Source organism: Euleptes europaea, chromosome 19 (genome assembly GCF_029931775.1).
Source record: "Euleptes europaea isolate rEulEur1 chromosome 19, rEulEur1.hap1, whole genome shotgun sequence".
Lineage (NCBI taxonomy): Eukaryota > Metazoa > Chordata > Lepidosauria > Squamata > Sphaerodactylidae > Euleptes > Euleptes europaea.
The window spans coordinates 490,904-514,968 of NC_079330.1; the positions used below are offsets into that span (position 1 = coordinate 490,904).

The following is a 24,065-nucleotide window of genomic DNA, read 5'->3' on the forward strand; positions in this document are numbered from 1 at the left end:
CCGGGTTTACTGGCACACCTAAAAGAAGGAGCTTTCTATTGCGCAGCCAAACCAAGACGCTCACTTGAGCATTCAGTCCCAGCACTTGGGATGGGAAAGGCTGCATTCTGCATTTTAAACAAAGACGATCCAAAGAAAGGTAGATCCTTGCCCCGTGTCTCTTGTTCTGTAAAGCCAAGGAGCTAAAAACAACCCCAAACCCCAGCACCTGTGCTTGAAGTCATGAGTTGCTTTCTAAAGATCGTTGAGCGCCCGAACGGCTGACATGGCTCTGCTCTCCAAGAACGATGCTGGTCCCGGAGCAGTTCTGCTGTCTGCTGTGGGGAGTTTGGGCAGCCGCCTCTGTGAGGCCCTGCTGCACCCCCTTCCTTCGCTGTGAATGAATGCAGCCCCCTTTCCCAGCACACCAGCAGCTGCAGCAGGTGCATTTTGCTGCAGAGGGTGTTTGAGCCAAAGGCTGGCCTGGGAAAATCCTTCCTTGAGCCCTTCCGTTCCTCCCAGTGGGCTGGGATCCTGGCTTGCTGGGCCCCCGCCAAGGCGCTGTGTGCCTCTAAGAACATTTTCTGGTATCGCTAGCACTCGGCGGGAATAATCCACGGGAATTAGCCCCGGCACAGAGAGGCTTATTCTCAAAGAGGAGGCGGCTTTGGGAGGAGGCCAGGAGGCGGCTTCGGGAAGTGAACCGGCTGCAGGAGAGAGCCCTCCTAACCGGGCAGGCCAGGCGTCTCTGGCCATTGACCCCCCCACCCACCCAACACCAAGCCCGTCCGTGAGGTGCTATGAAGAGGCAGCCAAAGGGGGCCTGCCCTGCCCAGGCAGCAGCATTTGCGATTCCCCCGTGCCAGGATGAGACAAGAGGAAGCCCTAAAAAGCCACAAGCCACCCCGGAGTACAGAGGAAAGAACTGCTGCAGGCCCACTCTGGGCGGCTCGTGCTTGGAGTTCACACCGGAAGGATGGGTGGGTGGGTTGCTTGGGTGTTTACCAAGCCCAAAGCCACCAGCCAGAGACTCTCCGCTTTCACAGCACTAGGAAACATGCCTTGTGAAATCTCAGGTGCTGAGGGGAGGCTCTTGAGGACGCCGGGGGGGAGGGGGGGGTCAGGGCCTCAGCGGCTCCTCTTTATTTCCAGGACTGAAGAATCACTTTCCCAGATCCAGACACTCTTTTTAAAAGTGCGGAGTAGACATGGCCCAGGTGTATCACTGAACACTGGAGAGTAAGAGCCAGGGAAAGGGGTGTAGTGGTTAAGAGCGGCAGGCTCTAATCTGGTGACCCGGGTTCGATTCCCCACTCTTCCACATGAAGTGTGCTGGGTGACCATGAGCCAGTCACAGCTCTCTCAGAACTCTCTCAGCCTCACCTGCCTCACAAGGTGTCTGTTGGGGGGGGAAGGCAATTGTAAGCCACTTTGAGACTCCCTTAAAGGTAGAGAAAAGGCGGGGTATAAAAACTAACTTTTCCTCTCCTTCTCCTTCTCCGTGTTGGGGCAGCCGACATGCTTTGCTCTCTTTTGCAGGGCTGAAAGTTTCTGAAGGCGGACTTGTTCTTTGTCCCGTCACAGCCTTTGCTGACCACCCCCCCCCCCCGCTTCCTGGAGGCATCACTATGAAAACGCTGCTCTTTGCCGTTCTGGCTGACGTTTGCCTGTCCTCCTTGGTGCCAGGTAAGTGACTTTGGACAAACATACGTTGGCTGGAGAAACAGGCTGTACGCAGGCCGGTGCGGGTGCCAGAGGGAGTCCTGGCCTGCTGGCTCCCACTGCAGTCATTGGCTATGTAGCCGTGACATCACAGAAGGTCAGCAGGACGTCCTTGTTGGGAGGGAAGGGCCACAGCTCAGTGGCAGAGGATCTGCTTGGCATGCCAAGAGTCTCAGCCTCAAGCCTGGCGGCATCTCAAGAGAAGGCAGTCAGTGGGCACTGGGCAAAGACCTTCCTCTAGCCTGGAGAGCTACCAGCAGAACTGGGCCAGATCTGACTGAGAGACGGCAGGACTCGGCAGAAGCTCTCACAAAGAGCAGCTCCTTTCTTGAGGATTCCCCCCCCCCAGAGGGTGCTCGTGAAGCCAGTGGGAGGGGGCTGGGTCTTCTCCGTCTTCCTCCTTCTGTTGTCCCCATTCTAGAAAAGGAGAAGAACCCCCAGTTCTGGAGGCAGCAGGCCCAAGAAACGCTGCAGAGGGCCCTGGGGCTGCAGCAACTCAACACCAACGTGGCCAAGAATGTCATCCTCTTCCTCGGTGACGGTGAGGGCCGGGCGGGGCTCCGTCCTGCAAACAGCCAGGGGGTGCCCTGTGCAGGGGGGCGGGCCCAGGGGCCGCGGCGGCCAGACTACAGAGAGGGGTCTCCGTGGAGACCACAGATGCTCTGGAGGGCGGGCTCTGTGGCACCGTCCCCCACTGAGGTCCCTGCCCTCCCCAGGCTCCACCCCCAAATCTCCAGGAGTTTCCCAACCTGGATCTGCCCCCCTTCCCCTGCTGGTGGCCAGGGGGGACCTGGCAGCTCTGGGCGGGGCTTCTGCCCTCCTCCCTGATCAGTTCCATGCAAATAGCAGAGGAGAAGAGGGAGTGGGAAGGGTTGGCTCCTGTCTGCCCCCCATCTCCTCAGGCCTCTTCCTGCTTCATCCAACCAAGGAGTGAGTAGCTGGAGAAGCAGCCCCCCCCCTCGGGTCCGGGGCTTGTGGGTCACCTCTTGCCCCCTGTGGGGGACTGTGTGGCTCCTCGGTGGGGCAGGTCAGTCTGCGGGGCAGGTCCCCTGGCGAGGGCAGGGCCAAACTCCTGGCGTGTTCTCTTCGGCCTGGGTGCGAGTAGTGTCTGTGGGTGCCCTCTTGCCCCAAGGGAGGTGCCTAGCTCCCCCCAGGCACTGAGGGGGGGATCTCTCCCTGCTGCAGGCATGGGGGTCTCCACGGTGACTGCGGCGCGTATCCTGAAGGGGCAGCTGCAGCGCATGAAGGGGGAAGAGATGGTGCTGGAGATGGACCGCTTCCCCTTCGTCGCCTTGTCCAAGGTAAGGAGGCGTTTCTGGGGTGTTTGCTGGGGGATGGTGGCTTTCCCTCCACAGGTGGCTGTGAACCACAGGACAGCCAGGTCAGGATTGGAACCCAGCACCCTCTGTTTACCACATGATGAAAAGAACCCAAGAGCAGCTATTCTTCATCAGACCAAGGAGGGCCCGTTTAGGATATTCTACCAGGTGCTGTGGGACTCAGGCAGGATGCTGCTGCTGCTGCTGCCGTCTTGTTTGTGGGCTTCCTGGAGGCACCTGGTGGGCCACTGTGTGAACAGACTGTTGGGCCTGATGGGCCTTTGAGCCAAGAAAAAAGGCGGAGTGTGAAGCAGGGGGAGGCCCTGGACAGCTCTTGGCAAGGGAGCCACAGGCCGGCCAGCTCCGGATCATGGCCCACCGGCAAGAAAGCCGACAGGGGAGAGACCTGCAGGCTCCGCTCCATTCCCACAGTCCCCAGCCTGGTGGCAACGGCCTAGGAAGGCTGTGCCGCCATCCATTCCCTTCCACGTGGAGTGCCACGCCCCCCCCCCAATGCCCTGGGCTTACTCAGACCCGGCGCACCAACTCCCTTGGGCGGCTCTGGGATAACAGGTCTGTCCAAGCATGTCATTTCTGGCACGGCAACCCCTCCCTTTGGAACCAGTTACAGGGAATCCTCCTCCGTTGTGCGGAGCAAAGCTCTGCTGGCGTTCTTCTTAAGCTCTTGTGGAGTATTTATACAACCCCCCCCCTCCGCGATAACCAGGGAAAGAAGCCCACCAGGCTGCTCGTAAACGGAGATGGTTTCTGGGAGCAAATGGATGAACTTGGCCCCAAGCAGTGGAAACTGGGAGAGGAGGAAATGCACCGCCTTTGCCCCGGTTCCTGCCATTGCAGAGCAGCCACTGCCCAGCGTGACGGGGAGGGGTGGGGGACAGCCGTCCCAGGGAGCCTGGCCTTACTCCAGCAGGGGACACTCAACGGCTAACTGCCTCTAGGCCTGGAAACTCCCCCAAGCTCTCGATGCTGGCAGCGCGAGAAGGGCCTCTCCTCCAGCCCTCTGTCTTATCACACAGCCCTGATGCCACTGGCCACCGCGGCACCCCGTGGCAATGAATTCCACAGGCCTCAGAGGAGAAAACATTTGTTTTGTTTCCTCATGACCCGGGTCTCCTGTGCTGAACCTTCCATCCCGGCATGCCAAGAGACCAGATATCACTCCTCAGTGCCCATTCTTTTTACTCACCACTGCTTTATTAGCTTCCAGCATGTCAGGTTATCTTTTTGGGAAGATTACTAAGCTCCATCTAATTAAGCCCTTTTGGTCAGGGCACTCTTCTGTTCAGTGAGGTGTGGTGGTTAGTGCCTCTCTAGGACTTGGGGGTCTTGGGCCACTCTCTCCCCCTCTCTCTCAGCCTAGCAAACCTTTACAGGGTAGTTGTGAGGATAAAATGGAGGAGGGGAAACCAAAGTAGGCCGCTGTAAGGTCTGTAAGGGTGGAGTAAAAATGCATCCGACTGAGTTATCCACAGCCTGCTTTGCACAGGGAGAAATGTCTAAATCTTGTCTCAGGGCAACAAAATTCCCTTTGCAGCTCTTGGCCTTCTTATGGAGACCCCTGAGGTTCTTGGCAGATGGGGAGCCAGGAGTGGCCGGTTCAGTGTGCTCACCTGCCAGGACTTTGCTACCACAGCCTGGGCTGTTCAACTGGCCGAGTATTTTTAATTTGTCTGGGGACATTTCCAACTGGGTTGGGCCAGGGTGCGGATTAACAATCACTGGATGACACTCTTGACAGCTTTCTTTTCTTTTTCCTCCTACCAAACAGTCTTGTCTCATGTTGTGGTTGTGCTAGTTACTTATGCAAGCTCCAGGAAGGAAAAATAGGGCTTCGTTTTGGGGCAGGGAGAGGTCGGCCCAGGTGCTGCCTTGCGGGCACCCAGGGCCAGGAGCCATGTGGGGGCACCTCTCTGCCACTCTCCTTTCCTGAGGAAAGGCCTTAAACCAAGATGGAAGAAAATGCCAGAGACTAGCAAGGGCAGGTAGGATTATCTTCCTGGAGTCTCTCTCTCTCTCTTTTAAAAAAGACAGCAGCCTATAAATGCTGTAAATAAAATAAATGCATAAAGATGGTGGGTCTGGAAGGAACGTACGAGCCCCCCACTTTGACAGCTCCTTGCCTGACCTTCCCCCTTCAGTTCTGCCTGCTCTGACTTCAGGGTCTTTGTGGTTGACCGCTCAGGCAGAAGTCTCTGCGGGTGGAGACAGATCCTCGCTGATGTCTTCCGAGCAGGCCTTGATCCATGTGAATCAATTGCTCCAGCTCAGCAAACGGTCTTCAGATGGTCCGAGGAGCATTCACAGACGGGTTCATGCTTCTAGTCACAGCTGAGATCTCCTTTGGCACCACCACGCTGAGCGCTGCAAATGGGGGTCTGCGCTCAGGATCTTCCTCCTGCCTCTTTCCCATCGTGGAAGTGAAGGCGGGGTCCGTGGCAGGGGGCCTCCCAGCCAGGCCCTGACCAGCCACCGAGCAGCCAGGCTCTCTTTCCCGTGGGACCCCTCCAGAACAGCGTTTGCTCTTGAGGGAGGGCAGGGAGGAGTCCAAACCGCCTCCTGTCGCATCGCCGCCTGCTGCTGTCTGTCCTGGGGGTTCTGCCCCATCACAGCTGAAAGTCCGAACAGGGGAACGTTCTAGATGGGGGCAGATTCGGCCCAGGCTGCACGTCGGCCATCTCGATTCCTCGGCCTGTTCCCAGGAAGCCCCACAACTTCGCACAAGAACATCTTGGCATTCTCTCCCACAGACATACAATACCAACGCGCAAGTCCCCGACAGCGCTGGCACTGCCACGGCTTACCTGTGTGGGGTGAAGGCCAATGAGGGGACCGTGGGAGTCAGCGCAGCCGTGACCCGATCCCAGTGCAACACCACGGCAGGCAACGAAGTGACCTCCATCCTCAAGTGGGCGAAGGAAGCAGGTGGGTGGGCGCTGGGGCACTGCCGCAGGGCCTGGCCCAGCTCCCGCTCTCATTCCCGACTGGGTGCCCAGCGGGAGGTTTGTACAAATGGCAGCTACGATGCAGGGCTTCCCGTGTTTCTCTTGTTCATTCTTTGTCACCTGGACCTGCCTGCTCCTCCTTATGGGGCCCAGAAGGCATCACCAAAGCTCAGCAGTTCACAGAAGATCCCGAGGCAAAGACCTGCTGACCTGAGTCTGCCTTCCTGCGGTGCTTCCTGATTGGTTGGCTGGCTCTGGAGCTGACAATTAAATCTTGTCTTTTGGGATTTGTTAAGTGATGGGTCCCTGCAAACTGTCAGGGAAGAAGTGCCTGGGAATTTGTGATGCCCCCACCCCCCCAGCAAGTTTCCATCTAGACATTAGGAAGAATTTTCTAACAGTTAGAGCGGTTCCTCAGTGGGGCAGGCTTACTCGGGAGGTGGTGAGCTCTCCTTCCCTGGAGGTTGTCAAGCAGAGTCTAGATGGCCATCTGTCAGCAATGCTGATTCTATGACCTTAGGCAGATCACGAGAGGGAGGGCATCTCGGCCATCTTCTGGGCATGGAGTAGGGCTCACTGGGTGTGTGAGTGGGGGAGGTCGTTGTGAGTTTCCTGCATTGTGCAGGGGGTTGGACTAGATGACCCTGATGATCCCTTCCAACTCTGATTCTATGATCCTAAGTTCCATGTCAGAGGGCCGGGCAGAAGAGAATGGGAGCGCATTCTTTCGATGTGTGGAGAAACTGGGCCTCCAGCAGCCATGTCTTATGTGCGCATCTTTCCCTTCGGGGAAGCATGTCAGGAAGCACAGCCTGTGCGGCCCGCCCATTCTGCTGGGCCCACCTGCTCCCTAGAAAGCAGAGGGGAAGCGAGTGAAAGGGGTGGGGCCGGAGGTTGTGCTTCTGCCCAGCGAGGGTCATTTCATGAGCCGCAATGTGGCAGGTGGAGCCTGTCCCTCAGTAATGCACAGTGTGCTCAGTGCCGGTGGTTACAAGATGAAATTGCGGGATGCAATTCAGAGATCGGGGCATTCCCCAGAATGTGAATGCTGAGCGATAAAAGCGTGTTTGCTTGGCAAAGACCTGTGTGGCTTCTCCTGAGCCATCGGTGATCATGGCCCAGACATGCTGGGGTGGGGGGGCCCCTCCTGGCCTCCCCTCCTTGGGCTTTTAAACACTGGGCAGAAACCTCTTCTGCTCTTGGAGCACAGGAGCTTGGGGTGGGGGAAGGGCACAGTTGCTCCTGGCTCCTATCCTGATTATCAGATGGCCTGAGAGGAAAGGTGGTTTGTTCTCATTGTACTAGGAAAACAGGAGAGATTCTGGGCCCCCGGCAAGTATAATCATTAAGAGGCAGATAACAGATTCTGCCTGAAGTGACCCCCCCCCCAAGAAAAAAAATGCAGAGGCGACTCAGAGAGCAGAAGTGCTTAACCAGCGAGGCCGTTTGCCAAATGTCCTCTTAAAACTTCACTTAGTAACTGATCACAGGAACCTGGAAGCCTGCACACAAAAAGAGCCGTGTATTGTAACCACCCGACCAGGGGTCAGGACCCATTTGGACTTGAGAACAGTTGGTGTGGTGTGTCCAGGCAAGAGACTCTTAACGTGGCCCATATTTTGCAGTGCATTATGAGACAAGTTACTCTGTATAAAGGCTGAGGACAAGTGTGTGGGTTGGCTTGGGGAGAGAGAGCAAAGAGACACGGGGACATCTGGGCATGTAATGCAAAGGTCCTTGAGATGTATTTCCCTTTTGCAGGCAACCCACAAACCCCTACTCCTGGGGTATTTATTTCTCAAATAATCTGAAAAAAATATTGCCAAACTTTTGCTAATCGTTGTAAAGCTGGACTTCTCTTACAATAATTGTTTCCCTATGACCTGAAGAAGTTTCCTTTTTATTTAAAAGGATGCTGTGTTTGTCTGCAACCTCACTGTTGCCGTAAAATGGGAAGCCACGCATGGTATCAGTCTCTGAACTTGTCTGCTTCATTACTGTAGTGGAAATCACAACCTTGGATACTTCTGTTTATTTTAAAACAAATAAACCAGTGGAAAATGCCATGAAAATGGTGCTTTTTAAAGAGCATTCTGTGTAGGACCGATGTGGCAGAGCCCCTGGAGCCAGTCAAACCTGAGGATGGGAGGCGACGCGGAGGCAGACCTCCATCGCTGAGTCTCTGCCTTTCTAGCTGCTGCCCGGCTTTTGCCAGTGGTCTTGGTGGTGGTTCCGCACTCTGGAAGAGCTGGATAAATTCAGATCAAAGGGCGACATTTCCAGGTGCCCAAACTTGGAACGGCCTAGCCAGCCCGACAGCAGTTTCTTTCTATGGCTCAGTTGACCCAGGAATAAAAATAAACTCCTGGATTCCCCCTTGAAAAACCTGCCCCAGCTCCAGTTACAAAGACCTCTGTTTTACCCTCGGCACCCCACTGGGCCGATGCAGACAGAAAGGGAGAGGGAAAGGAAGTGTGGGGAGGGAAAGGGGGTCCCCTGCAGGGGTAGAACGCTTTTTGTTCTGGAGGGGTGGGGAGCAGCCCTCGGCCCAAACTGACGCACAGCAAAATGATTTTTCAGAGTAGGACAATATTTAACCTGCCAGGTCGGTGGCCTTTTGGAAAGGCACAGTAATGAGTGAGTAACCAGCCCCCCCCCCCACACAAACACAACGCACTGTGGTTGTCCAAGATATGAGAGGCCATTGTGCTGGGAAGCAAGAGGCTTGTGGTTGCTGGCCCAGAAGTGCTCCTCTCCTTTCAGAGACCGGGCCCAAATCCCCCCCCCCCGTCAGAGACCACCACTGACTCTCCCATCTGGAGCCAAGAAATCTCCCCCTTGCTTGCCCTGATGGCGCCGGCCCTTCCCCTCTCTGGTTTCAGGCAAATCTGTGGGCATTGTCACCACCACACGGGTCAACCACGCCACACCGAGTGCTGCCTACGCGCATTCTGCTGACCGGGACTGGTATTCTGATAACGAGATGCCCCTCGAAGCCATTCGGCAGGGCTGCAAAGACATCGCTCACCAGCTGTTTGAAAACATCCCAAACATTGAGGTAAGGGCCTGCAAGGGCAGCCAAGCAAGTGAGAGGTGGAATCGACGGAAGGCAGGTAGGCGGGTAGGTTACTCGTGTTGAGGTGTGCGCGGAGCAGTGCGTGCACACTGACATCTAAAGCTGCATTCTTCTGGGCCAGCTCCTGGGTCCATCTATGCTCTGTGCTTTCTTCTCTGAAAGGCAGTGGATCTCCAGGGCCTCAGGCAGAGAGGCGTCGTTTCCAGCCCTGGCGCCCAAGGTGCTTTTTAAGGGGTGGGGATTGAACTGGACCCTTCTGTGCATGTGAAGCGTGAGCGGTTGTTGCGATTCGGCTGTCAGAGCACCACTCAGGGGCGAGGGGCTGTGGTGTGGGGCGGAAGAGCTTCCTCCAGCTGCTAGTAAGAATTTGACTTGAGTCCATGAGCACCTCAGAGACCATCAAGATTTTCAAGGCACAAGCTTTCGGGAGCCAGAGTGCCCTTCGTCAGCTTTGACTGTGGGAAGCTCAGGCCCCCCCTCCTCCAAATTTTGTTGGTCTTTAAGATGCTACCAGACTCGAACCTGGCTCTATTGCTGCAAACCAACATGGCTGCCCGCCCTCTGAAACGGGAAGAATTCGTATTTCTCTATCCCTTGGGTTTTTGTTCCCCTTCAGCTGTTGAAGAGGCATCTGAGTGGGGCACAGGTGCTCACCGTCCTAGCCAGTCCTGGTTCTCCAGGGCCCTTTCATCCCACTCTTCCTAATCAGAGCAGAGCTTCTCGTTTCTGCCCACCACAAGTACTCAGTGAACCATGATGATGTTGTTCTGCCACCCTTCCTCCGGGAAGTTCAGGGTCTGCCGTTTCACCTCCCCGGGGTGTCCTCACCACAGCTTTGTAATGGGTTGTGCTAGAGAGTACAGCCAGCTCAAAGTCATGTAGTGAGCTTCATGGCCCACAACTCGCGCCACTAACCTCACCTGCTGGTATTATATTCTTTGTGCGTCACATGTATCCCCCCACCCACCCACAGATGCTCTTCCTCGGACTAGCTGAGCGCAGTGTACAGAGTGTTCTCCCCCCCCCCCCCCCGCCCAGCCCCGGCACCTTCCAGAGGGCCCAACTTCAGGAGCCAAAGTTTATTCCAGAAAGGAAAACGTAGCCTGGCAGAGTGAGGGTACTTTCAAGGGATGCGGGAGGAGCCCCTGGATTGGCTTTGGTGTATCTCAAGATGAGCAGGAGCATCAGGGGCCCTGAGCCGGCCACTCACGGCACAAGGCCTTAATCGCCTCTGGCGTTGAGGTTGAAGGGCAGGGCCTTTCTCTCAAGACAGCTGCCCTCGGCATTTGACCCGCCAGCAAGAAGCAGGGTGACATGAGTCCAGCTGATGGATCAGAACAAGCAGCAGGTCTCCTTCCCCACCCTCCAGGATACAGTTGTGCTTGCAAGTGACCGCAGAATTATTATTATTATTATTATTATTATTATTATTATTATTATTATTTCTCTAATTCCTGGGGACTTGGTAATGTGCAATTTCCACAGAGGAGAAGCGCCATCTATGCAGCAACATTAGGCTAACAGAGATGCCGGTCAGTGAGAGGGAGGCACCAGCCTCCCCCTAAGGCCGCGAAGAGCCCCTTTCTCAGAAGCATCGCTGGTTTCCTTGAGCCGGCCTGGGTGTTCCCTCATCTCTGACCCTGTCCGGGCTTGCGTTGCAATTTTGTTTTGTCCTAAGAGTTGCAAGTTTACTTAGCAAAACAAATAGTTTATGTTCTTGTGCCTTACAATGTTTCCAGAGTTGTACGTGAATCCTCTGTGAGTCACTCGTCCGCCCTCTTGACGCGCACTAAAACTTTCAGATGCACAGAGGAATTGGGTGCCCCCCCCCATTTTATTTTGAAAAAGAAAGCTGTTTAGCCCTTACGGCTGAAGAGCAGAAAAACCACAACACCCACATTGTTTTAAAACAATGCTGCTCTTTAATCCAGTCTTACAATTTTGGAGGATTCCCACGGCTGGCTTGGGTTGGTCCCATCAGTCTCTAGAACTACAGAAGGGCATTTGGTCAGTGAGAACCCGCTCTTCTGAGAACTACAGGAGGGGGTCAAGATGCCCCCCACCCCACCCCAGGTGGATTCTGGCCATGGCATCCCAAGAGCCAACCTGCCAGGGCCTTCCTATTCTCTAGGCGGGTACCTCACAGCTTCCCGAGCCATTTCCTCTTTGGAAATGTGGCCAGACTGCCACAGCCATTTTATCACCCCTCAGATTTCCTCTCATGGCTGTTTTTGACCGCAGTCATTAGACACTCTGAATAGGAGGCGAGGGCCCCATTGCGCAAATCTGGCAGGAGCAGACGCGCTCCAGCACCAGGCAGTCATGACTATGGTAGGAAGCGGGCATTCACAAAGGCCACGGGCAGGCTTTGCCCATTCTGGCAGATGCGTTCCAGGGACAGGATGAAGGGGGGTGGGACAAACACCGAGTGTGTGTGTGTGCACGCGCGCACATTAATCTTTTATCTGGGCCACTGGAACACAACACATCCTCTGCGTCTGCCCGCAGGGCATTGACATCAGCTAGCTCCAGTTTTCAAAAGGTACACTCCACGCCTTTTGTCTGGCGGTCATGCAGAGGAAACGGCACCCTCTGCTGACCCTTTGTGCCCGGCTGCTCAAGGACGTCTGCTGCATCGACCGGTGCTCCAGACTGACCCAGCCTTCCAAGTCAGGTGGGCCATTTTGAAAGAAAAAACGTGGCCAGTGGCCAGCCGTGGCCAGCGGCAACCATGTCCTTATGCGCAATTCTTCAAACAGCAGTTCTGCCCGCTTGGCATCCTGGTCCCCAGGAAAACTGTTCTGTGCTCCCATTGTTACTGCTGGTGGTGGAAATGATGTTTTTAATATGCCGTTGTTTTATGACCTTAAAACAGACGGTTCACTTTCAACTAAATGAACAAGCCATGTGCAAAATGGCTACATCAGGAGTGGAGGAAACCTTTGCATGGGTGAGCCAGAGGAGGCTCACGGGGCCTGGAACGGAGACCTCTCGGGATGGTTTTTATCCAGACTGCAAGAGCCGCTGTGCCAAGGCTCTTCGGCTCCTTTTGGCCTCGGAAAGGGCCCACACAAGCAGCAAGCTGACTCAGGCAGCTTCCGGTCAGGAAGCTGGTGGCATTTTCAGATTTCCCCCCTGCACTCCTAGGGGACTTTGGCCTAATGAATATGGGGGAAAAAATACACACACACACACACACACACCAGGTTGGAGAAAGCTGTGGCTCCCCCTGAGCTCAGCGGTGCACTCTGCCGTTTCTTTGTGCAAGAAGCTCAGACGAGGCCAGGAGCCGCTTCTCTCGCAAGCGAGGATGGAGCGACTTCCAGTGGCCACTGTGGTTTGGCCTCCCACCCCCCCATCCCACAGTCTTGTGACTGAATTAGAGTTTGAAGAGACCGCTCTTCCCCTGCAGGTTATAAAAGGGCCAGATTCCCTCAGGCTGGGAGCTGGGAGCTGGGGCGGGGCGGGGGAGCAAGAAATTAGAGCAAATGTGAGATTCCACAGTAGAGGCAGGGGATCAGGGCCAGAGAGGGAGCAAAAAGGGAAGGACGGCGGAGCCACAGATGCTCAGATCCCACCACCACGGTCTGGCAAAGCTGCGCGTGGCCTCAGAGTCCCGCGGCCTGTGGGTGCCGGCAGGAGCACGGCATGCTGCCCAAGCAGTGCCTGGAATGGGAGGGGCAGCTGATGCCGGGAGAGGGTGTGGCAGCAGCCACAGTGGGGTTTGAGGGCAGGGGGTCAGGGCCCCCAGCCCCTTTCATCACTGGCCTAAGCTGGCAGACGCGGGCACCATGCTTCCCCCGCTATAAATAAATAAATACACCTCTGGGTTTCAAAATAGCCCCGAAGCTAAAACGGCTGAATCTGCTATTTAAGCAGCTTAATAGGCCCATTTTTTTATAATTTTAACTTTGTTCCTGGGTTGGAGATAATTACATGCTGGGCAAGCCAATTCTATTTCACAGAGATTTGTTGGTATGTAATTATTATTTTTTCTCCTGCCACTGCATTTATGATTCACCTTCTAAGCAGACACGAAATCCATGAGCGGGACGGCAGAGCCAGCTAGAAGTAATTGTGGGCAAATAAATACGCTTTCTGTCTCAGGCTGTTTGAAGCGCAAGCCCAGAGGAATGCCAGTCCAAGCAGCCATCGCAGGAGGGGCTGCAAGACAGCGGGGGGGGGGGGGCTCGTCTGCAGCACTCCCCCTTCCTCCAGGGGGAGGCGGCTGCTGGGTACGCTGCGGCTGCCTCCAGACCTCTCGGCCCCCTCCTCTGCTCCAAGGAGGGTGTCTGGGGTGGGGGGTGGGGGGTGGGGGAGACTCAATTTCTACTAGGAATTTGAGTGGTTGGTGCAAGTACCAATCTGGGAGGATCACTGAATTGCAAACAGAGGCAAAATGAGAATGTCCCCCAAAATCTTGTCACAAAATTAATCAGTTCTATAGATTTATATATCACACACATGCGCACACACACACATACAATCTCTTCCCTGTCCTGACGAGAGTGCTGTCTAAGAGCTGACATGAGGAAATTATTGCAATGAGACTCCGGAGAGGAACGGCCTCAGAGGCAATCAGTGCCCTTTTAGTCTGGGATGCCCCACGTTCGAGGGAAATGGTTGCAAGACAAAGGCCAGCAGATCGGTGCTCAGAAACTCTTTGTTAAAGTGCCAACAGGGTTTAATAAGAGGTGGGGAGGTCTCCAGATGGGCCTGTTTGGGCCTGTTTTTTTAAATCCGTCGCTATAGAAAAGTCTTGTGTCTTCTCATAACGTAACCAAAGTACGATAGCCACAGTTTGGTCATTTTAGCTTGTAGGGAGAGTGCAGGCTTGATTTGTTCTAGAATCCACTTATTTATCTTTTTGGCAGCCCATGGTATCTGTAAAACTCTCCTCCAACAGCACATTTCAAAGGAGTCCGCTTTCTTCCTGTCAGCTTTCTTTCATTGGCCAACTTTCACACTGATACATAGTGATGGGGAATGCCATAGTATTAATTATTTTGATCTTGGTTGTTAGCAACACATCCATACACTTAAGGATCTTTTCTATGTCCTTCATGGCTGCCCTTCCCAGTCTCAATCTCCTTCTGGTTTCTAAGCTGCAGTCAAGGAACAGAAAATCTTTTAACAATTTCAGTTTCTTCATTGTTAGCCTTAAAGTTGTGTAACTCCTCAGTAATCATTACTTTTGTCTTCTTGATGTTCAGCTTTGGCACTTTCTGCTTTAATCTTCAGCAGTAGCCATTCCAAATCTTCACTATTTTCTGCCGCTAATGTGGTGCCATCCGCCTATCTCAAATTGTTAATGCTCCTTGCATCAATTTTCACTCCCCTTTCATCTAAATCTAATCCAGCTTTCCCTATGATATGTTCTGCATTTAGATTGAAGAGATAGGGAGATAAAGTACATCCTTGTCTGACACCTTTGTCAATTGGAAACTTGTCCAGAGTACAATAACACACAGTGGCACACCTCCTGACATAAAATATCACAACAATAAGATGTAGTTGGCAATAAATGGTGGGGGTAATGCACACAGCAGCTAAAAGAAGCTCAATAAAGAAAACTGCACCCAAAGCGCACAGTTAATACATACTGTAGAGGCAGCCAGATCACACAAAAAGAGTTCTGTAGCCTCAGCCCTTCCCATCTTGGCAACCCTTTATTTGGCACAGAGTGGCCCAAACTGCCCACAATAAACAGAAATGTTAGGCTGTGTTCCACACCGTTCTGTCTCAGGCTTCCCCAAACATCTCCAACATCTGGGCTTCTGTAATGTCCAGCGGTTGGTGTTCCATGCCTTTTCCTCTGTGTTCTGCTCAGGTGATTATGGGTGGAGGACGGAAGTACATGTTTCCCAAGAACACCAGTGATGTGGAGTATCCAAATGAGGACAAGTATCGGGGGACTCGGCTGGACAACAGAAACCTTATTGATGTCTGGAAGGAGCAGAAGCCTAAAGACAAGGTACGCGTGGTACTGGGTTATTAAGAGGAAGGCGGCTTGTCCTTATTGCTGGGGACCCAGCTCAGCGTTAGACCACAAGCTCACCACATGTATGCAAGGCCTCAGGTCAGACCCCCAGAGTCCACAGAACTCTTCCATGGAATTGAAGCCATTCCGTACAATGGTGTGCACTCACAATAGATCTTGATTGTAGTATTTCACTAGAGGAAGTTGACACTACCAGGTTCCCAGCCGATGCCGTGTTGTGTTAATTGTGCTTCTGTGTGGCGTTTTTGCTCCCATTAGGGGGCTGAGCCCTTCGCATCTCTTCAGGGGGGCTTTGCCTTGGCATGAGAACACGAATCATGCGAATCCCTGGAGGCATCTATCCAGGAATGTGGAGGTGGGGGTTGTACACCAGCGCGGTGTAGTGGTTAAGAGCGGTGGTTTGGAGCGGTGGACTCTGATCTGGAGAACCGGGTTTGATTCCCCCACTCCTCCACATGAGTGGCAGAGGCTAATCTGGTGAACTGGATTTGTTTCCCTGCTCCTACACACGAAGCCAGTTGGGTGACCTTGGGCTAGTCACAGCTCTCTTAGAGCTCTCTCAGCCCCACCTACCTCACAGGGTGTCTGTTGTGGGGAGGGAACGGAAGGTGATTGTAAGCCGGTTTGAGTCTTCCTTAAGTGGTAGAGGAAGTCGGCATATAAAAACCAACTCTTCTTCTTCTTCCTCTTCCTCCTCCTCCTCTCCACTATGGGATGGAAGAGGGGCAGATGCTTAATGATCCACAGAGACATTCTTCCTCCCTCTCCATGCGCTTTGCTGCCAAACCCTTTAGCTGCTGGGCTGACCGAAGACGTACAACCTTTGAGCAGAGCCACCCAGCAAAAGCACTGGCTTGAAACATGCTCTCTGGCAACGAGAAGCCTGTCTTTTGCTTTCCATCACCTATCTGTCTGCTCAGTTTTAAAAGGCCCACCCACTCCAACGCCCCCAACAGGCTCCATTCCATTTCCACCAGAGTTTGACTGTTGGTTGGAGAAGGGTAATGGAGATGGGGCAAGGGGGTTGGGGAAGGGCTTCCAGGGTGCTTCCTGTCTCTTGGCTCTGGAGTTAAGTTTGTAATTGACTGCAGAAGAAAAGCCGTATGTGGACCCCCAGGCAGAGTTACTAAAGGAATTACTGAGCTTTGGATATGTCCTGTAGGAGGCATCCTATGGAGACCATCTGGATGCAGAAGCTGTTTTCATTAGAGGCTCATGATTTTGGAACTTTCAGAGTGCCCCAAAATCTCTGACCATAGGTTTCTTGAATGCTCTCCCGTGAAGAGCAGGAAAGGAGGCCCATTACCCAGGATACAGTAGGAAGGGGCCCTTATGCAAGAGTTTTCTCATCCTTATCTCTTTTAATAATTGCTGTGGAATATTTTAGCACTCTGGATCACTTATTCTCCAAAAAGCACTGCAAGATACTGTTGCTGATATCCAGGTTTTGCAGCAGAGGAAGTGAAGCTCAAAGAGGACGCACCTGTCATTCCAAAGTGCTGAGCAGAGATTTGAGCACCCAGGTCTACCCAGTTGAAGCCAAACGCTGCAGAATCGCAAGGAGAATCCCAGGGAATGCTGACAAACCTAGCCTTCATTCACTTCCCGTGTAGACCCATCTGTCAGAACAGCTAACACAACTCTTGTTACAAGCAGGGGAGAGAACCCACACCTTGGATCAAAAGATCATCCACCCTGTGTTCAGGATTTACCACCACAGGACAGTTAATCCCCCTATTGATTGATCACTGTTCATAGGAAAGGCAGTTCTGAAACACGCAGCTCCCCCTGGTATGGCCCCCAAATTCCCCCTCTTCGGGACAGAGAGAATGGCTGAAGTGAGGATTCGGTACCAGTGGAAACTTCTCTCAGATTCCATTGGTTATGACAACCTGCAGGGGCACACACCACAGGAAATGTCTGAGGTTAAACTAGAATAACCTCTGACATGTGTAATAAACTGTGTCTGTACGTTCAGTGCATGTGGTTAACTGAGGCCGCTGACAAATATGCAGAGCCTCCCGTTTCCTCCGCTATGGTGAGATGCTGTCCCTTTCTCTGCAGAATGCCCATTATGTGTGGAACCGGACAGAGCTGAGGGCCCTGGATCTGAACAAGGTCGACTATTTATTGGGTGAGTCTCCAACCAGAGGTGGAGGTTGGGAGTTTGGCAGTTCCTGCTACATATTCTGGGGGGGTAACAAGACATTTAGCTTTCTCAGAATCTCTTAGAAACCCCACCAGCACACTGTGACTCCCCAATGGTTCTGAGACCATTTGATGCTCTTCTCTGTATTGGCATCAGGGTTTTTTTGTGCTTTGAGAGGAGTCAGACTGGGAATCCTTGTTATGGAACAACTCCTGGAAAGAAGGGGCAGAGGATGGCCGGAGAGAGAGAAAACAAACAAACATGGAGCTGAAGGATGGTGAAGGACAGCCCAGTCCTCATGGGTACTGGGTATCATGGTGGTTCAAGAGGAAGGGCAGGGGGAAACCAAAGATGGAGCCCCCTGCTTCCACAGCCTCCCTGAAGCCCCTTGGCCATCCCTGAAATTGTAAGGTAGAATTTGGGACTTGAATGGCCCCATGAACGGTAACTCACTTGTAGCTTTCCTTCCTGGTTTTCCTCCGTAGGCCTGTTTGAGCCAATGGATCTGATGTATGAACTGAACAGGAACAATGAGACGGACCCTTCCCTGACGGAAATGGTGGAGGTGGCCCTCAGAATTCTCCGGAAGAACCCCCAAGGTTTCTTCCTGCTGGTGGAAGGTGAGAGATGGGGGAGGAGAGTGTGCCGAGAGAGTCCGGAGAACCAGAGGGGAGCGGGCATCCCCACACCACCAGTGAGGCCGAGGCCAGCAGCTACTCTAGCGAGGGCAGCGCCCCTCTCAGCAGGCGGCCCCCTCCGGAAAGGGGTCACAGGAGAGGGAGGCAGAATGAAGGAGGGGCGTGGCCTGTGGTGGGCTGGCCTGGAGTCTCTGGGGTGACCTTCTGCTGCCCCTTTTGCAGGGGGCAGGATTGACCATGGCCACCATGAAGGGAAAGCCAAACAGGCGCTGCACGAAGCCGTGGAGATGGACCGAGCTATCGGCCTGGCGGATGTCATGACCTCTTCACAGAAAACCCTGACCGTGGTTACTGCTGACCATTCCCACGTCTTCACTTTTGGGGGCTACACGCCCCGTGGCAATTCGATTTTTGGTATGTTTCACCCACCCAGGCTACCTTGAAGGTGATACGCTGCAGTCGCCAGAAGGCCACTTGAACACTGATAGCTTTTTTGGGTGCTCAGTTTTGTAAAAACTTCTATGGAAACCAGGAGGCCCCCATTCCATCAGCAGTCTTGTGGGCATCTCCAGCCTCTTGGGATCCCCTGAGAAAGAACGTGGGAGGATAGGGTTGCCAGCTCCGGGTTTGCGAAAGGGCGGGGTATGGGGAGGGACTTCAATGCCATAAAGGCCAATTGCCAAAGCGGACATTTTCTCCAGGGGAACTGAAACCTATCGTCTGGAGATCAGTTGTAATAGCAGGAGGTTGGCAACCCTATGGGAGGAGCTGGCCAGCAGGCTGGATAAGCGTTCACTGGGAGCTTCTTGGTTGTGCTGTGTTCTTCGCCATATAGCCCAGAACCTGTTGGCTTCCTTCCATTGGTTCCTCTCTCCATTGCCCAGTCCCTTCTGTTTGCCCGTTCCCTGCCCTGGATCCTGTCCCCTTCTCTCAGTTTCCTTCTTCCCTGTTGGTCCACCTAGTCTTGATTTCATCCTAGTCTGTTTAGCTCCCAGACGACACTGCTGATGTCTCAGGGATCCCATGGTGTGGAGTCACCCAACCACTGTGACACATTGCTGGTGTGTGTGTGTGTGTGTGTGTTGGTTCTGTGAGGCCTTGACCTGTGCATGTGCTCTTTCCTTGGCCTAGGACTGGCCCCAATGCAAAGCGATGTTGACAAGAAGCCGTTCACCTCCATCCTTTACGGAAACGGGCCTGGGTACAAAACAGTCGCTGGAGAGAGAGAGAATGTGTCCTTGGTGGACTATGGTGAGTCCCAGGCCAGCAGAGGTGATCTCTGTCTGTGGCATCATTTCACTTGGTGTGGAATTAGGAGGCTGGTTTTTAAACCTGGAGCTGAGAGGGTCGCCAACTTCTGCTTGAGAAATACCTGGAAATTTGGGGGTAGATCCTGAGGAGGGTGAGAGACAAGGCCTCAGAGCCCACCTTCCAAAGTAGGGGCCATGTGGTCTGGAGGAGGTCAACTGGGAGATCTCCAGCCCCCACCTGGAGGTTGGCCTCCCTACTGGAGCCAGATATTTCACGGCCACTGTGTGCTGCCCGCCTGTTTAGTGGCGCAAGTAAGTGGGCTTGGGGCTCCGGTCCTGCAGTGGGGGCTCCCCTCACTTGCCCCCCTCCCTCCCTCCTCTCCCTCTCTCTCTTCCTGTGCAGCTCATGCCAACTATCAGGCGCAGTCCGCTGTCCCCTTGCGGCAGGAAACCCACGGTGGCGAGGATGTTGCTGTCTTTGCCAAAGGCCCCATGGCCCACCTCCTCCATGGCGTCCATGAGCAGAACTACATCCCCCACGTGATGGCGTACGCAGCCTGCATCGGCGAAAACAAAGACCACTGCCAATCCGGTGCCCCCCACAGCCTGTCAACACCGCTCACCGTGACCTCCACTCTCTTCTCCTTCCTCCTGCTCAGCCTTGTCTTCTGAGAGGGGTCCTCAGAGTTTAGTTCCTCCTTGGTTGACCCAGGTGCCCCGACGGCCACAGATCCAGGCTTCCGCTCCACTCTGAGACTTCCTGCATCAGCCCACCACCGCTATTGATTTTGGTGAGCCCCCCCGGAACAGTCTGCTGAGCACTCCAAAGCAACTATTTACTCCATGCCGGAGCAGCCGGGAATTTCTGCGCTAGACCGCACGGTCTGGGGGTCTGAGTGATGGAGGTCCCTGGGACTGGAGGGGCCAGGATCTGCGCTGGCCGCCAACAGCTGCTGACGCAGGGATGTTTTTGAATATAATTTCCTGCGTGAAGATAAGAAGCACAAGGGCTCCATTGAAAGGGTGGGGGAGGCCTGGCCTGTCTTTCTCTCTGCTTTTCCGGAGTGTTTCTTACTTCAAGAAATGTCCCATCTGTTGTCTTAAAAACCTAACCTTGACTCCAAGCACTTCTGAAACTCAGGCAGTCCAAAAGATAACGTGTTATCTGTCAACTGTACACTTAATCCAATCTACGTTTCCTTGCTGAGTCCATTGTTGCTGATTTATATTGCAAATTAGAAGCATCTCATTCAGGCAACCAGCTCAAAACCCGCACCTGAACTTTGGCCCAAAATAGCAGAGGAATTTGCAACATGACTCCCAAGTTTTGCCTTCTTGGGTTGGTTGTTTTTGCTCACAATGCCAATGGGAGCTCACTTGATTTAATGACTACCATGAGGACAAAACGAACCTAAAGCTGCATACAGACATACATAGAACCAGGAATTGCTGCATTCTGGGAACAAACTCACCACATTCATTCATTCCTGACACTCCTTACATTGTAAGACCGAATCCTCTGCAGGACCAAGCTCAGGGAAAATCAATTTCTGCTTGTGCACATTTCTGACTGGCTAGTTCATGTACTACCACGAATCCTATATCCTAGAGCAATTTTGCAGCATTTCGAGAAATTCCCCCTTTGTTAAAATAAGGAAAGACATGAACATTTGATGGCTTTAATGTATAACTGGCACTTGGAAGAAATAAAAAGGCAAGTTGTCCTGAATTTTGGGGGGAGAAACATGATGGACAGCAGAACTAGCCTAAGGAACTGCTGGTGCGTATATCTGTCAAATGAGTTGTGAAGGAGACGGGAAAATAGGCCCCGTCCATAGGAGGGGGAAAAACCACAAAGTGGCCTGTATGTCTGTATGCACCCTCTGTCAGCCAGCTAATCTATGCAATCTCTTTTGAAAATGTTTGTTTCTTGATTCACCTAGAACACCTACTTAAATTTAGACTTTGTACAAGTTATCCATTCATCTCCATATTCTTCTCTGATGCAATAAGAAGTTGCTCAAATGACAAAACTGAAAAAGACCTAGAGGTTTAAACTAGCCACGTGCACATTGGCAGAACTCTTCACATCTCCAGTTGACAACACATTGTTCCAATTGTAATGTGCCTTAAGAGGGAACGAAGAGTAGACAAAAGGGTGTCACACTGGAGCGGAAGGAAGACCAGCAAAAGAGTCTCCCGGGGGGCTCAGACAAGCCAGTCGACCAGCTCAGAACCACGGGAGAGGACCACGTCACCAGCAACCTTCAACACCATTCCAGTCTCCCTGACCAGCCCACTGTGAGCTGTGGCCTCTGTTGACACCTCAGGGAGATTAAAAAGCAACAACACAACGTCACACCCTCACAGAAGCACAGGGCCCTCTTTTGCTCACGGAAGCTGGAGGCTGAGGGGCCCACGTGGGGTAGGGAAGGACCCCTCCCCACCCTGAAGTCCCCAGCCCCTTCTGCAGGCCGAGGCCTTGAGGGGAGGCAGAGGGCCTGAGGGCCTCTGCCCACTGCAGCCTTTGGGCCCCTGGCCCTCTGGGCAGAGAAGAGCCACGCCAGCCCAGGAGTGCGAGCCTGATGCCAAGCAGAGGATGTGCCGATTGAGATGAGAGGATGGCATTGCACGGTGGCTGCTGCTGCTGTTGCTGAAAGAGTCCCTGAATTGATTGATTTTATGTTGTCTGTTCACATATTTTTAGAAAAGGTGTTAAAAATAAAAACTATTTTGGAACACTTGGCGCTGTAACTGCCGGTCCTGGAGAAAACAGGAACATCCTGGGGCCTGCAGAGTTCCAGAACCACAGGCATTACTTAATGAAGAGGACGGAATGAGACAGCGCTTGTCTCTCTCCTCCGCTGGGAAGTGCAGGCCTGGGTTTCCATACAAGAGGGTTCCTGCACTGAAAAGCTGCATCCGGACATACAAAGTGGATCCTTTTCAAAGCACACCTCTCTTTTCTAGGCTGCAGCGTCCAGTGGCTGAGCGTGGATCTACGCTCATCCTTCTGGCTGGAGCACTTTGGATTTTAATTAGGAAAGTGGAAAGAAATGTTCCAGTAACTTGCTGGAGGGTGTTCCCAAATGTCTCTCCCCACCACCTCCCCCCACCACCAGATTCACTCACTTTCCCTGCTCGCCACGTGAGTCTATTAATTTCCTGCCCAGTCAATAAAATCAAGCTCGCCCATCAGTTCAGTGCCTCAGGGAGAAGTTAACATGCCGGATGACAGAGTCCGATGAGCACCTCTCAAAACACATCTCCAGCTTGGCTGAGGAAAGTCTCATTGATTGGGATGGACATTTGGTGAACTCTAAGAATAGTTTTTGTGTGTGGACATGTGTGCATGTGTGCAGTAGGGAGGTACACAATACCACGCAAACATCTGACAGAAGCAGAAATGGCCACGGGGAACACGGAGGATGTTTCAACGGCTGGCTGCCTTCAGACAAAGTGGTAAACCTCACAACGGCCGTTTGTCTGAATGCTCTTTCTCATCACAGGCAACCGTGCTGCAGCAGTGCAAAAGATAGGAAGCAAAAGGGCCTCCTGGGGATTCCGAGGCCCCTGCCGGGTTTCCTCTTCAGCCCCCGTCCTGCGTGGGGAGGAAATCCAAATGGAGCGAGCAGCTGATTGATGGCCGCCGCTCGGTTTGCACAGGGCCGGGGTGTACAAAGCAGCCCTTCTGAGCGCCACCTGCTCCCACAAACAGGTCTGGCGGCTGTCGCAGTCTCTGCCTGGCTCTGTGGAAGCCGTCCAGGCCAGGTGAAAGGCCTCGCTATGCAGCAGAGGCTCTGGGGCCCTTTGGGATAATAGGAGGGTCAGGTGTGAGGCAGGGGAGATGGGGACACGTCCGAGCAGACTCCTATCGCTTCCTTGTGTGTCGGTTTGCTTAGGCCCCCGGCCAGGAGGCATATCTGGGCAGCAGCAGCCGCGTCCTGGCAGACCCCTGTGGAAAGCCGAGTCGCTCCGGAACACGGTCCGCGCTGACTCAGCAGCCTCCCGGTGCCTCTGCCAAGCCTCCCGAGCAGGAGGTGTCCCGGGGGCGGCCTCGGGTGAGGGTCCACCGTAGGGCTGCCAGCCACAGGTATCCTTAGTTGCTTCTTCGGGAAAGATTGCTCGAAGGAGGGATCCAAAATACTGTAGTAAAGCCATCCACGAGCAACGCCCAGCCAATGCGTGGACTTAAAGACATGGGTTTAAACAAAAGGAACCCAAAGTGCATTTGGGGCGTCTTGCTCTGTGGGGCCATTGTGAGGGCTCGTTGGGGGCTCAGGCCACTTTCAACAAGGACGCTGCTCAACCCGCCTCTTTCTCCTGATGGTGTGTCGATCACCCGTCTAGAGGACGTCACACAAAAGCAAAAGAGCCTCCGTGCTGGAGCAACCGCAGGGCATCCGTGAAGAAGTCGCGCAAATGGGTGAGAGGGAGTGGGCCGCGCATCAGTGTGGGCTGGCTCCCAGCCTCTGAACGGAAGCCTCCTTCTGAATGTGATGCAGGAGTGTGAGGAGGGGGTGGGGGCGGCGGCGGGGGGGGGCTCATACCCTGTAAAGTTTCACCGGCTGAGCCATCAAAAGGGTTCTCAGGCAACCTTGCAAAGATGCCTACGTGGTGAACGACAGAATTAAAAAACCACAACAAGCTTCCCTCCCATGGCCAGTTTAAAGTGTTTTGTTGAACCGAGGTAGGTAAATCCAAGCTAAGGTTGGCCCTGGAGGGCAGTGGTGTGGGCACAGGGGGGTGAAGCCCAATGGCAGCCCATGCCACTGAGAAGTGGCAGCGTGTGGGGCTGAGGGGCCGCCCCCTTACTGGCTTGGCCAGAAAACCAGCCCAGTCTCCTCTTTTGCCCTCCCTTACAATGGGAAGGGGCAAGAGTGGGCAAGGCAGGGAGGGGCAGCTGGGGGCTCCAGAGCTGGTCTGAAACTGGCTGCAGCCTCTGCTCAGGCCAGGCTGCCTCCCCCT

The 24,065-nt window shown here is 53.8% G+C and overlaps 1 protein-coding gene across 1 annotated transcript; it reads left to right on the forward strand.

The window, feature by feature from the left end:
• Positions 1 to 1,607: 1,607 nt before the first annotated feature.
• Positions 1,608 to 19,769, forward strand: ALPL (alkaline phosphatase, biomineralization associated). The gene is made up of 11 exons (XM_056865158.1): positions 1,608 to 1,665; positions 2,123 to 2,242; positions 2,887 to 3,002; positions 5,789 to 5,963; positions 8,866 to 9,041; positions 14,890 to 15,033; positions 17,125 to 17,194; positions 17,695 to 17,829; positions 18,070 to 18,261; positions 18,979 to 19,098; positions 19,501 to 19,769. Exons 1-11 carry the CDS (start codon positions 1,608 to 1,610, stop codon positions 19,767 to 19,769), a joined length of 1,575 nt encoding a protein of 524 aa, XP_056721136.1.
• The last annotated feature ends 4,296 nt before the right edge of the window (positions 19,770 to 24,065 follow it).

Bases quoted from the DNA above. Each gene is read 5' to 3' on its own strand.
- ALPL (XM_056865158.1), top strand. From the start codon at position 1,608: ATGAAAACGCTGCTCTTTGCCGTTCTGGCTGACGTTTGCCTGTCCTCC. The intron at 1,666-2,122 runs GTAAGTGACTTT...TCCCCATTCTAG, and splicing joins CCTGTCCTCCTTGGTGCCAG to AAAAGGAGAAGAACCCCCAG. The intron at 17,195-17,694 runs GTGAGTCTCCAA...TTTCCTCCGTAG, and splicing joins CAAGGTCGACTATTTATTGG to GCCTGTTTGAGCCAATGGAT.